Genomic DNA, 14,102 nt, shown 5'->3' with positions numbered 1-14,102 from the left:
CTTTGTTTGCAAAGTCGATTGTTTGTGGGGAGGTTCTTTTTATGTTGCAGAGATGTGAAGGGTGGTCATAGAGTTGATTGCTGGTTAGGATGGATTTTGAGCTGAGCTTGTGGTGGTATTACATATTCCGCCTGATCATTTGGCTCTTCTGATGGTTGGATGATCACCCTATTGGAAATTTTTCAAAAGGCAGCCGCATGTTGTTCTGTTTGGTCATTTGATGTGCATTCCGCAAGTTATCTGTTGTGGGGAAGTAGATTTGGAGGGGGGTGTTCATTAGATTACGACAGACTTTTGTTGTGGAGTTTGATCATTAGATTTTCTAAATTTCCGTTCACGGTGATTTTGCTTATGTTGTTTTGCCGATTCCTAGGTAGGCTCTCTATTTTTGCGTGCCCTTTCGAGACCAACTGCTTGATTACTATGCAAATAACAAAAGTGTTGGAGATGAAGATAACCTGTTAGCGTGCCTTGCAGACCTATTTAGTATTTACGCAGGTGTGAAATTCTCCTAGCTTTATTTTCTTACCTGCTGCGTTGTTGTAGTTTTATTAGGGTAATTGTTTGTTCTACTATTGGTGTACATTTGAAACTTTGTGTTGCTATTGGTGCTCAGACAATGATCAATTGTGTATGTGCTGTGCTAATCACTTATGGATATAGTTTTACTTTGTGGCATGTGTTTTTATGCAAAAAATAGGTTCCAATATAAAGAGGGTTAACCCGGTTCCCAAATTGGAAAAACAGGGTGGGTCGGGTACATGGTCCAAAAAAAGGGAATCTGTTATAACAAGATCGGGTACAGCGTCCAGGTTTGGACCCTACCCACCCTGGACCCGATCATCCCTAGAGACGAAATCAGGGACTAACCTCACCAATCAAGGTACAGACAGGGAACCACTCAAGCAACGGCACTCCAAGCCCCAACGGAATCACAAGAATAACAACAATTCGCTGTTGAAGGAGCATCTCGTTCACTGGCTCACACTCAAAACGGAACACGACAGCATGGAGAAAATAGATCGTCCCGAAGTCAGACCTTAAATGAGAAATGGACGAAGAAAAAGGTAAGGTGATGCGATTAAGAAGGGGAGAACCCCAAAGTGGAGGGATAGACTCCGACAAAGGGAGAGGAAGACTCCCACAAGAGGGAGATGGTAGTTCTCACGAAGAAGAGACTTCAGTAGCGTGGGAGTTGTGCTATTCTATCTAATACGTCAAAATCTTTGACATTGCCACATAAGATGAGTATAGATTGAATGATTCTTCATGTTCTTGCTTTTTCGGTTCATCCTCAAGATCAAGCCGGTCTTTAAAAACCACATGACACAATGACAAATATCTTCTAACTATCAATCTCTTCGCAACAAGTTGGCTTCCAAGCCAAGGCCTTCTGTTGAACAATCATCAATAGCGACAGGATGAGCATAGCAGTCCTGCTATACATCGAACGATGTTGTCATTATCTGTCATGTGATGTTAGATTTCGCCGTCCCAGAACTCTTCAAGGGACTTGTAAGGCCCCTTATCCGAGAAGAATCCCAACGGGTGACACCCTCTAATTTGTGGAATTCGACTAATCTTTTGCAACTCCTCGGGGCTGAGACTCCAGTCAAATATGCGGAGGTTCTGCTCCATTCTCTCATGATTGAAGCTCTTCATGATGACGCTTACTCCTTGCTCGTACACCCATCTCAAGCAAACCTTCAGATATTCCACCCAAAAAGTAGACAAGCTTATATGCTATGTTATATGGCATGAGATCTCATCATATACTTCTACAAGTGAATTGGAAAAGATGGGACACGTTTCGATAATTAATCATAGAATCCTTGGTGAATTTATGGGAATTAGGTACGGAGTGAAAAGGTAGAGAGAGTTGTACCTGGGCAATGGTTTTTCCTTTGGAGGTGGCGATTTGGTGGAGCACCTCGCAGTCCATCACCCGGTTGGATCCCCATGCGGTTCCCCGTCCTCCCAAAGGTGAGTAGGCGCTCACGTGTACGCCCTTCTCCATGCAAAACTCCCTCAGCTTCTTTTGTTGCCACAGAGGGTTCATTTCCACCTTCCAATCATGCAAAGTTAAAATATTACATTCTATTCTTGTCTTCCGAATATATATGACGTTCTCGTAGTGGTGGCCGTTCCTACGGCGACTGGCAATTGATGATGGTGAAGATTGAAGACTCTTTCTCGGTAGACATGTCAGAATTATATATAGTAAATACGGAATATTTGGTCCCAAAATTCAATTTTTATTAGTAATTTCATTCAATGTAGCGCTAGGTATTTGGATGGATGATCTCTGCTCACATTTCACAATCATATCCTCCCCACACCCCACACACCCCCCCCGGTTTCTCCCCCTCTCTCCCCCTCCCTCTCTCGGACGGGTAATCGCTGCTCACATTTCACAATCATCTCTCTCTCTCTCTCTCTCTCTCTCTCGGACCGGTCATCGCTGCTCACATTTCACAATCACATCCTCCCTCCCTCCTCCCCCTCTCGACTAACATTAATTACATGTTTGAAGTACCAATTACAGAAAAACATTAATTACTATAGTTGAAAGCACCACGAGTCAAGGAACTTTGCCTAGATGCAAAGTCTCAAAATCAAAGTACAGCTAAACTTTCCCTTAATCATCTCTCTCTTGTACATACCACAGCAGAAAAATCCCTCCTAATAAGATGAGCATATGATTTGGAATCTCTTGGTCGGACCATCACCCGCTCCTTTTATTATAACCCTTAGCTCCACTTCTTTTGCACATAAATCCACCAAAGTCAAATCAGAAACATGAAGAGGAAAATAGAAAAGAACTCTTTGCTAGATATCAATGATGTTGTCTAATTTATCTTTGAAATGGCTCATCTTACTAAAGTTCGAGTATTTTCTTTGAATCCTACATGGTGACTATGCTTTTAAGATTCCAAAATAAATAAATAAAAAGAAAGTTATACATGAAATTTAATTTCTCTTTAAATATTCTTCTTTCGATGGACTTTCCTCTTTCGTTAGAGTAAATAGAATTTTCTTAAGTTCTAGGTGCAGAAAAAGACAAAAAAAAAAAAAAAAAAAAACGAAATTAAGGTTGGGAAGTGACGGTCAATTATTTGTGGCTTTGCACTAAAAAGGTCGCAATGAATAGTGATCCGTGATTTGCTTAATGGGCTTTTAGAGAGTAATATGTGAAAACAGACCCATCTTAGTGCAATGGACGAACTTACTTGATTGACGAGGGGTGGGATTTTTGCCGTGGCGAGCAGCTTGTCAAGTTTTTTGCAGGAGAAATTGCTGACGCCGATGCATCTAGTGAGGCCCAGCTTCACGCACTCTTCCATGCCTTCCCACACAGACTCCATCTCGAATGGAAGCATATCCTCCTCCTTTGGATGGAGCTCAGCCTCTGGTCTCAATCTCATTGGCCAGTGTACAAGGTAGAGATCCAGATACTCCAATTGAAGATTCCTGTGTTAAAGTTTACGAACTATTAAATACAAATCACACCTACATACCATGTATTTATATCCCGCCATGGACTGAACTAGAGAAGCTAGGAATGGAGTGTGATTTTAGGGGGTCACCTGAGCGAATTCCGTAGCGCGGGGACGACGAGCTCCTTATGTGCATCGTTGCACCAGAGCTTGGAAGTGATGAACAGGTCGTCTCGGGACTTGACAAGGCCGAGCTTGAGGGCTTCGGCGATGGCCTCTCCGAGAGGCTTCTCGGACTGATACGCGGCTGCCGTGTCGAAGTGCCTGTAGCCGAGCTCTATCGCACGGAGGACGATTTCTTTGAGGTTCTCGGTGTTGCCCAAAGGGTATTCAGCCGTTCCAAACCCTAACAGCGGGATCGATTTCCCGTTCGAACCGATCGGAAGCTGTGGAATATCGTAAGCCATTATGCACCAGTCTAAGGACGTCGGAGCTCAGGGATGAGAGTAGATTATTTATTAAGTATTTTTGGTATGAGCTTTCATATGGTCCAGGATAAGTAGGTACAAGAGTAGCGGCTATTCCCAGATGACCAGGTTACAGTCGCTGGCCAACCACGCCGATCTACACCTCTATATTGTCTGTAGTGATAAGGATCTTTCCCTTGGAAAATATTCTCTGTCTGGATTTTTTTCCAGTTTTAGAAATGGAAAAAATATTGAAAAAGTTCTAAATTAAATTTTATTAATTAAATCGTAAATTTTTTTTAGATTTTATTGAATGAGTTCTAAACTTTTTTCATATTTTATTAATTAATTTTATATAATTAAAATCAGAAATCATTAATTCTTAAATAATATAATTAATACAGACGTGAATAATTTTAAATAATATTTTAATATCAAATTGGTCTTTGAAAACTGCACGGCACCATGACTAATTCTGTTGAACAATTATCAATAGCGACAGGATGAGCAGAGCGGTCCTGCTGGACATTAAATGATATTGTCGTTATCCGAGATGAATCCCGACCTGACACACCCTCTAATTTGAGGAATTCGACTGATCTTTTGCTACTCCTCAGGGCTGAGTCTCCAGTCAAATATGCGGTGGTTCTGCTCCATTCTCTCATGGTTGAAGCCTTCATGATGACGCTCGCTCCTTGCTCGTACACCCACTTAAGCAAACCTTCATGATGACATGACATTTCATCTTATTTTTTACATGTGAATCGGAAAAGATGGGACATGTTTCAGTAATTAATCATAGAATCCTTGGTGAATTTATGGGAATTAGGTATGGAGTGAAAGGGTAGAGAGCTGTACCTGGGCAATGGTTTTTCCTTTGGAGGTGGCGATTTGGTGGAGCACCTCACAATTCATCACTCGGTTGGATCCCCATGCGGTTCCATGTCCTCCCGAAGGTGAGTGGGCGCCTACGTGTATGCCCTTCTTTATGCAGAACTTCCTCAGCTTCTTTTGTTGCCACAGAGGGTTCATTTCCGTCCTTTAATCATGCAACGTTACCTTGTTACATTCTACCATTGTCTTCCGAAAATATTGTCATTATTCAAAAATGTCAAATTTTTCACAAAATAAATAGAGTCTAATTTATCTTGAATTGGCTGGCTCATTTCACTCAAGTTCTAGTTTTTTTTTTTTGAATTACCGACCAAAAAAAGTATTTTTTTAATCCCACATGGTGACTATGCTTTTAAGATTCCAAATAAACAAACATGTTAAATATAACATTTAATTTCTCTTCAAATATTCTTCTTTCCATGGACTTTCCTCTTTCGTTAGAGTAAATAGAATTTTCTTTCTTTCCAGGTGCAGAAAAAGACGAAAAAGAAAAAAATTAACCTAAACTAAGGTATGGAAGTAGCGATCAATCATTTATGACTTTACACTAAAAAGGTCCCAATGAATACTGATCCGTCCCTGACTTGATGGCGCTTTTAGAGTGTAATAGAGGGTATGCTTTAATCAGGGGAAAAAAAAGTGAATTTAAACCCATCTGAGTAACAATAATGATTATGCAATCGACGAACTTACTTGATTGACGACGGGTGGGATTTTTGCCGTGGCGAGCAACTTGCCGAGTTTTTCGCAAGAGAAATTGCTGACGCCGATGCATTTAGCGAGGCCCAGCTTTCCGCACTCTTCCATGCCTTCCCACACAGACTCCATCTCAAATGGAAGCATATCCTCCTCCTTTGGTTGGAGCTCAGCCTCCGGTCTCAATCTCATCGGCCAGTGCACGAGATAGAGATCCAGATACTCCAATTGAAGATTCCTGTATTATAAAGTTTACGCACACATTGAATGCAAATCATATATACAGTACATGTATTTATATCCTGCCGTGGACTGAATTAGATAAGCTAGGAATGGAATGGGATTGTGGGGGGTCACCTGAGCGAATTCCGTAGCACAGGGATGATGCGCTCCCTATGAGCATTGTTGCACCAGAGCTTGGAAGTGATGAACAAGTCGTCTCAGGACTTGACAAGGCTGAGCTCGAGGGATTCGGCAATGGCTTCTCCGAGACGCTTCTCGGACAGGTACACGGCCGCCATGTCAAAGTGCCTGTAGACAAGCTCTATCGCACGGAGGACGATTCCTTTGAGGTTCTCTGTGTTGCCCAAAGGGTATTCAGCTGTTCCAAACCTCATTAATGGGATTGATTTCCTGTTCAAACCCATTGAAAGCTGTGGAATGTTGCAAGACATTGGTCACCAATTTAAGGTGTCGCGACCTTCCCGAAGGTGAATTGCCCAAGAGGAAGCTAATGGATTTCTAAGTCCGTAGACTTGGTATTAACCCTCCCAAGTCCTACCAATCGCGACTTGATACTAAGAAATTAATCAATTTAAACATGCAATTATACTTAATTTGGAGCTGCCACTTTGATTAGAAACCAAGGAGAGAATACTTTACTTTTGCAAATCAAATCCGGGGACATGGTTACGCAAAGTTAATCTAACGCCATTTCAGTACATTTTTATTTTAATTTCAAAAATATTTTGCAAGCGGTCTTGATTAATTTTAACCTAAGCTACTAACATGCAAATAGTGGTCAATCAATGAAATAACATTCAACAAACCGAAGTGATAGATTGTAAGACATTATGACTAACATTAAACATAATAAATTACAACTTTATTAAGGTTTACTCTCTAAAAAAACTTACAAAAATTTTGATTAAAAATGCATGCCACGACATGATTTCTAAATGACATGACACCTAATTTTTTTATTTTTCTTAAAAATGTCAATTATATGCAATCTTAATCTAAATTTAATATGCATGATTTTAACTTTAATGACATGTGAGATGGGATTCATATGACATAACTTGAACCATCATGATATGTGTGCAATCTAATTTACATGATCCTAAATGTGCATGTGCTATATGATACGGAATGGATGACGAGGTAAATCTATATACATGTTCTTTTTATGATTTTTTTTAAATAATGCAACTCTGATAAATTATATTTTTGTATATATATGCAACCTACACTAAATAACAATAACATGAAATGGGATTAATTATGAATTAACCCTATTGACTAACCAAGCAAATGACGTTTGTGTTTTCTTTTTTTAAGTGACTTAATAATTTTTATTGAAAATAAAGATGATGCAACGCTAATCTTTTGGCTACATGATGGGAATACTAAGACATTAAATCTAAAACGTACGACTCACTAACTAAAGCGCAACATATGGTGTGCATATTATAACATCTATATGACCTAAATAACTTTGTTCTTTTTTTGGTTTTATTAAAGGAAAATTATCTTGACATTATTCAAATATTAAAAATCAAGGTGCATTGCTTTAAACATGAAATATGTATGGACCTAAATTATAGATATGACATATGATGCATGATATGTGATGTGCACTCGAATTCGAAATATATGTCCTATAGATAATCTACCAATACAAATCAATGACATATTATCTTAAAGCGAATCAATTACACAAAGCAATCCGTAAATTTGCCATGAAAAGTTGAAATGATAAAAAAAAAAAAGTTGAAATAATCAAAAATCTAACCCGCCGTCTCGCTGCTCTGCTCAATATTTTTTTATTATTATGGCTTAATATGCCAAATTTCCTAATCGGATAACGATTAAATATGACAAAACAAATTAAGTCGGAATCACAAGCTAGGAAACCGAATATTTGAATTAATTTAGTCTAAAGAGATTACCTTGTCCAGGGAACGGCTTTCTCGAGGGGCGGCGGCAAGGCTTGCGGATCGACGAATAAGGATATGACAAAGCCTTCACTGATGCTTGATGAGTAGCCGGTGGTTGAGGGTTGGTAATCTAGCAACGATTACGCCACCTTGGGGTCTAGCCAATGCACCGAGAACCTGCACAGAAAAGAATCGAGACACCACGTTGATTGGATGTTGGCTGAAACATGCTGGAGGCTTCATTGGAGGTACAATTGCTGCTGGAATGTCTTTTGGAGTTGACCCTTCAATGCTGGACTTGCTGGACAGATTCGGATGAAAGATGATGATGCTTGACCGGGAATTCGTCGGGAAGCAGCAAGTGTTTCGGAGGATAAATGCTAGCGTCAATGGAATCGGTTCATTTCAAGGAGCAATAGGCTCCATCGTCGGGACTCCAAACTGACAGCGAACAATATCGATCTTTGAGAGAAATCGGCTGGTCGTGTGGGCAAGATGACAATTGTTCAAGCAACGTGAACACAATGGCATTGAAGGTTTGAAAATTAGGGAACTAGTAACAAATATGGTGGTAATGTGAAGCCATAGCTATTGTGGGAGAAGAGTAGTGGACAAAGTATGCTCTTTGACTTGCGAACCCTCCAACTCTAAAGAAGATAAATTCTTTCTATTTCTCTCGTGCTTTTCTCCCCACACTTTGAACGAAACCTCTTCAGCGCTTTGGCCACTCCTTTCCCCTCAAATGAAAACCTTTCACTCCCTATTTATAGACAAAAAAAGTTTGTTTCCTAAGTGAAGATTTTCCAAGATAATTCCATATATTCACTCAATTGCCGACGATCATCTTTCGAAAATAGGGGATACGCTCAACAAGAAAATGATTCCAAAATCTAAAATCTTTTGTGAAGATTTTCCAAAATAATTCATTCAACCATTGAAGATTGTCTTCTGATAAGGCTCCATTATCCAAATCTAAAATCTTTCAAAATCTCCCTCCACAACCAAATATTTTATTTTATAGATTATATCTTATCCTCTCTTTTTTTTTTCCATTTTTTTAGAACAACTTTTTAAAGATAAGTTAAATATGATTGTTACCTAAATGTAAATGTTATGAAATGCTTTATATGACGAAGAAGTAAATAAAATAGTCAACATTTAGGTGTGAGCAAAAAGAATTCGGATCTCAATCCGAATTCTTTTTGCTCACACCTAAATAGCATGAGCTTTCATATGATCCCCTAGATGTCCAAGTCCTAATCACTGGCTGACCGCACTTATCAAACATATATATTGTCTGTAGTGATGAGGATCTTTTCCATGGAAAATGCTCATCCCAACACATGGATATTGTCTCTAATGAGTCTATAGTGATGAGGATCCTTTCCTCGGAAAATACTCATCCAAACACATATATATTGTCAGTCGTGATGAGGTTCTTTTCCTTGGAAAAATATTCTTTTCCTAATCTGCATGGATTTTCTCCTACATTAGTAATGGGGAAAATTTTCCAAAAAGTCATAAACTTATTGTGCTTTTATGAATTCAATACTAAATCTTTTAATCTTATCAATTAAGACTTAAATATTTTCACATTTTATCAATTAAATTGATCCAACAAATTTTTATTAAAAATCACTAACGTAGACATCAACCGTCTTACGTAGCATTGTTAGCACTAACATAGATAATTTTAAATAACATTTTAATATTTTTTTCCTTTGTTATACTTTTTTTTTTCTTCTTTACTTTTTTCATTGTTAAGGGCTAACAGGGAGTTGTCGACCACCGGCAAAGGCCCAGCAACCCCAACTAACCACTAGGGGAGGACTCACAACCTTCACTCATAGCTGGGCAAGGGGTCATGAACCCTCCCCTAGTGGTTACCGAGGCTTGCTGCCCTCACTCACAGCAAGGGGAGGGCCACTGTGGTAGCTATGAGGGAGGGCTTGTGGCCCTCGCTCAACTTTGGGTGAGGGTTTGTGGCCCTTGTTAGCAATTGGGCAAGGGTCTTGACCCTCACTAGCATTGGACAAAGGCTCGTAACCTTCGGTGGTTACATGTAAGGGCCACGAGCCCTCACGTGAGGCCAATGCTGGCTGGTAGAGGGGAAAAGAAAAAAAAAACAAAAATCTAAAATTTGAAAAATATTAAAAATTATTATTAAAAATTATCAAAATTATTTACATCACCACCGGCCATGGCACATATGACAATTATTGTTCATGTCAACAACTTCCGGCCAAAATTGATCAGATAAACTTAATTAGCAAAACATGAAAATATTTATGATTCAATTGACACAATTAAAATATTTATGATAAAATTGACAAAAGTGCACTAGATTTAAGACTTTTTGAATAATTTTCCCACGTACAGGTCTAATTCATTTAATCTCCTCTTATAAATCTTTCACATGGTAACTAATTTTCTTTTTTGGTTCATCCAAAAATGTCGTGACCCTGCTTCAATATGATTCTTAATTAGATTTCAAGGCTCCTTTATGGTCACCGCCCATTTACTTTATTCCTCGCACTGAGTCTAATTCCATGGGTCTAGCAAAGATCAGTCACTCTATGTTTGAACTTGAACTGATGGGTTAAATTCCACCCCTCGACATGTGATTAATGGGATCAGCATGACATACTGTTCTGCAAACTAAATCGTTCCCCCACTAATATAAGTGGACAAAGAAGAAAACAAGTAACGCCACCATATTCTTTTCTTTTCCAGTGGGCTCATTGGCGTGTATATCCTAATGTTTCTTTTGGGAGCACGTGGTTAACTTGATCATATTAAAATTGATTGAAGAAACTCTGCTCCACTCAAGAAATTGTGATGTCGATATCACATCAGTACACCCAATCAATCCCATATGATAGCCGGTTTAACATGAATGGCTCATAACACATGTAACAAGAGAGTTGTGTATTCCCACAACATACATAAAAGTTTCTTGATATTACTGAGCATCGCTCCTTTTATATATATTCTTGTTCTTCATTCCTTTTTTGGTTTACAGAGCATAAATTGAAAAGTTATAAGACGAGTGAGGTATGTATGTACTAAAGTGAGTTCGAGCCATCAAAGATGATGGGTGCCTTTAGCTATGACAATCCGGATTGAGTTTATACTATATTCACGAAATACTTCGTGCATTTGAGACTCCGTGCGTGTCCATAAGAGTCGCCATCCCAAATATTATACGGCGTCGCGTTCCACGAGTCATTTTCGTTGGTCAAAGATCAACCGTGGCTGCAATGCCAAAGCCAAAGCCTGGGCGTCGGCAGCGGACTTCCATCTGTCTTTCCCGGAGAAAAGGTCAATCTTGGGCTGCTGCGTCCTAAATCGGGAAGTCACGATCCCCATCCAGAAGGTCCAAATTGTCCGCCCGTGACTTTCAAGAGCACCCATTAAATCTCGTCTAGGCTCTCGCGAGTTGTCCTGAGCTCATGCTGAGGTCCACTTCGCTCCTATGTGCCGACAAATGTGCTGAAAAGGACCCGAAGCCGGCCCAATCTTCAAAGAAATAGCAGTCAGATTGGACATTTGAGTGCGTGGTCAAATGTGTTTAAATAGACGCTTAAAAACGTCTTCTATTGACAATTTTACCTAACTAAAACCACCAGTCACAACGAAAAATTAGTGGAAGGCCATGCGGGTCAGCTGAGCTTAGTCAACAAACCTCGACGTTAAGAGCAGGTTCCGTTTCTATATAAGCGAAGCATACGTGATCGAAGGAAACACCGCACGGGCCCGCTACGTTCAGAAAATGGGAGTGACTCAAATTCCGGAGATCAGCGTGGGCTCCTGCGACCGGACCATGCCGGTCATCGGCATGGGGACGTCAGCAGACCCTCCGGCCGACCTGGAGACCGCCAAGGCCGCCATACTCGAGGCCATCGGAGCTGGGTACCGCCACTTTGACACTGCCTTTGCGTACGGCTCCGAGAAGCCGCTTGGGGAGGCGATCGCAGAGGCCTTGCGCCTCGGCCTGGTGAAGTCCCGGGACGAGCTCTTCATCACCACCAAGCTGTGGAGCAGCTTTGCGGAGAAGGACATGATCGTGCCCGCCATGAAGATGAGCTTAAGGTCGGTATAACGTGAAACCAGTCGGTCCTCTCCTTTGTGCTGTGTGATAGTCCAAATTGGCGACTGCAGAAACAGAGAGAAAACGATAGCGCAAAAGCCATGATTGTTCGATTTTCCATGATTATAAAATTGACTTGGGTCAGCTGCTGCCGTTGCAGTAACCTCCAACTAGAGTATGTTGATATGTACCTGATCCACTGGCCGGTGAGACTGAGCAAAGAGGTGAAGAAAATGCCAGTTGAGAAGAGGGAGTACATACTTCCCCTGGACCTTAAGTCGGTCTGGGAAGCCATGGAAGAGTGCAAGAACCTGGGTCTCACCAAAGGCATTGGAGTCAGCAACTTCTCCTGCAAGAAGCTGGAAGAGCTGCTCGCGACTGCCAAAATCCCTCCCGCAGTTAATCAGGTGAGACCCACATAATCAAATCACTGATTCATCGCCCGTACGTGTCATAAATTGTTCTACGACCGATATAATCATTATCAGCAGGTTTGGCTAACATAGTTTGGTAAAGTTGGTGAGTTATGAAATGGACAGGTCGGTTCCGTAAATCGTTTTACACCATTATGCTGTGTAAATCAGAGGCTAACCTCTGGAGACGTGGGTAAATATGTAGGTGGAGATGAACCCCATTTGGCAGCAGAAGCAATTGAGGGAGTACTGCAATGCAAAGGGCATCCACATCAGCGCCTACTCTCCCTTGGGTGCTAACAACACCAAGTGGGGAGACAATAGAGTCATCGGATGTAATGTCTTGGAAGAGATCGCCAAATCTAGAGGCAAGACATCTGCTCAGGTAAATATAACTCTCGAGAAAAATTCCATTTCCTGTCCATGTACTTTCATGTTCTTTCTAGTCAAGCCTGCGTATTTTTCATTTACCGAATCAAGCCACAAACTTTCTAATTAGATTCCTTCGACATCAAATCCTGCCAAATCCAACTGGCGTGACCTCGTAACATGTGATTGTCTGACGTGAATAAAATCTCGTCAACGTGAAACCACATATCTTATTAGCATCATACTTTGGCATCGTTCGATAGCCAAGCCAGCTGAATTTGGCTGGAGTTGATACCGAAAGGATCTGATTAGAAAATTGACGAATGAATAATGAAGAACTCAATCAAAATGACGAATAAAAGAATCACTTAGTGCCTGGCAAAGGCCAATGACAACTAAAGAAGCTATATATCATACAATTAGATTGCGGATTGGAGTCGAACCCAATATTCACTCAGGCAAATCATCGACATATCTTGATGATGTTATTGCGAAGTAATAAACCAAATAATCTCCCATGAATAAAATGTTGTAGGTTTCCCTGAGATGGTTGTATGAGCAAGGAGTGAGCATCGTGACAAAGAGCTACAACAAGCAGAGGATGAGGGAAAACGTTGACATCTTCGACTGGTCTCTCACCGAGGAGGAATCCAAAAGGATCGCTCAGCTTCCTCAGAAGAAGGGAGTTCTGTACGCTAATATCATTGGACCCTATGATATTTGTCTGGAGATTGATGCCGAAATATGAGGCTGGGCCCTTTTTCTTATTAGTCTGCATCTCGCCCTTTTGTAACGTTTGTGTCAAAGGAATAAAGCCATGTATGATCTCTCCTCTCTCTTCCTTAATCATGAGCTATGAAATGCGAAACCAATTTATGAACCTACGTATATTGTAGCTCATGATCTTTATAATTGTAATAGTAGAACATCATTTAGCTGGTGGATTTCCAACATGTAGCTCCAATGTGGACTTTTCCAAGCCCACGATTCGGCTAATGTGGCAAATGATTGGGCCATCTCTATCTAAATAAACAATATCTCTGTCCTTTTTTTTAAGCAAATTGTCCCGAATCGGATTCAAAAGCTTCAAATCACACAAACCCAAATCCTAAAAAGACCACAGTGGAGTTTTTGGGTTTTGATGTAACCAAGAAAGTTGCCTAGTACGGACACCCTTCGGAGAGCACTCGATTAGTTTCCCCTGGAGATCTGGGCCTTTTAATACCAACATAGATTATGCGGAAGAGAATTAAGTAACTTTAATGTATTTAGTAGGGAAGAGTACACGAATTACTTATAAAATGCAGAAGGTGAACTGTTTAAGGCGATAAAGTATGTAGATTATTACAAATTGATTTCTGGTATTAATTACAACCAATGGAGAAACACACAATGAATAGAGAGACATGAAGAGATGGGACGAATCTCTTAAAAATATCTCTTTAGCTTGCAAAAACTTCAACAGTGCATGAGAACTTCCTTCCATCCGAAAGAAGAAAAAGCTGAGGCAGGGAGACATTGAGGGGGCGTTCAATCAACAATTGAAAGGGTGAAGGGAGATCGAAGGTTGGGCAGCA

At 40.4% G+C, this 14,102-nt stretch overlaps 2 protein-coding genes and 1 pseudogene across 2 annotated transcripts; 1 reads left to right on the top strand and 2 right to left on the bottom strand.

Moving 5' to 3' along the window:
- Positions 1-1,058: 1,058 nt before the first annotated feature.
- Positions 1,059-4,022, bottom strand: LOC104432998 (non-functional NADPH-dependent codeinone reductase 2). The gene is made up of 4 exons (XM_010045605.3): positions 3,588-4,022; positions 3,231-3,471; positions 1,886-2,065; positions 1,059-1,704 (listed from the first exon to the last, which is right to left on the bottom strand). The coding sequence occupies exons 1-4, from the start codon at positions 3,902-3,904 to the stop codon at positions 1,480-1,482; spliced, it is 963 nt and encodes a 320-aa protein (XP_010043907.1). The 5' UTR covers positions 3,905-4,022; the 3' UTR covers positions 1,059-1,479.
- Positions 4,023-4,432: 410 nt separating this feature from the next.
- Positions 4,433-6,168, bottom strand: LOC104435399 (annotated as a pseudogene).
- A 5,212-nt stretch (positions 6,169-11,380) lies between these two features.
- Positions 11,381-13,509, top strand: LOC104432997 (D-galacturonate reductase). Its single transcript, XM_010045604.3, has 4 exons — positions 11,381-11,745; positions 11,904-12,150; positions 12,362-12,541; positions 13,061-13,509. The coding sequence occupies exons 1-4, from the start codon at positions 11,426-11,428 to the stop codon at positions 13,271-13,273; spliced, it is 960 nt and encodes a 319-aa protein (XP_010043906.1). The 5' UTR covers positions 11,381-11,425; the 3' UTR covers positions 13,274-13,509.
- Positions 13,510-14,102: the final 593 nt, after the last annotated feature.

The sequence above is a fragment of the Eucalyptus grandis genome, chromosome 2, assembly GCF_016545825.1.
Source record: "Eucalyptus grandis isolate ANBG69807.140 chromosome 2, ASM1654582v1, whole genome shotgun sequence".
Taxonomy (NCBI): domain Eukaryota; kingdom Viridiplantae; phylum Streptophyta; class Magnoliopsida; order Myrtales; family Myrtaceae; genus Eucalyptus; species Eucalyptus grandis.
This window is presented reverse-complemented; position numbering and strand designations above follow the sequence as displayed.

Bases quoted from the DNA above. Each gene is read 5' to 3' on its own strand.
- LOC104432998 (XM_010045605.3), bottom strand. From the start codon at position 3,904: ATGGCTTACGATATTCCACAGCTTCCGATCGGTTCGAACGGGAAATCG. The intron at 3,472-3,587 runs GTGACCCCCTAA...ACTTTAACACAG, and splicing joins GCGCTACGGAATTCGCTCAG to GAATCTTCAATTGGAGTATC. The intron at 2,066-3,230 runs GTAAGTTCGTCC...CATGATTGGAAG, and splicing joins TCCCACCCCTCGTCAATCAA to GTGGAAATGAACCCTCTGTG.
- LOC104432997 (XM_010045604.3), top strand. From the start codon at position 11,426: ATGGGAGTGACTCAAATTCCGGAGATCAGCGTGGGCTCCTGCGACCGG. The intron at 12,151-12,361 runs GTGAGACCCACA...GTAAATATGTAG, and splicing joins TCCCTCCCGCAGTTAATCAG to GTGGAGATGAACCCCATTTG. The intron at 12,542-13,060 runs GTAAATATAACT...AAAATGTTGTAG, and splicing joins GAGGCAAGACATCTGCTCAG to GTTTCCCTGAGATGGTTGTA.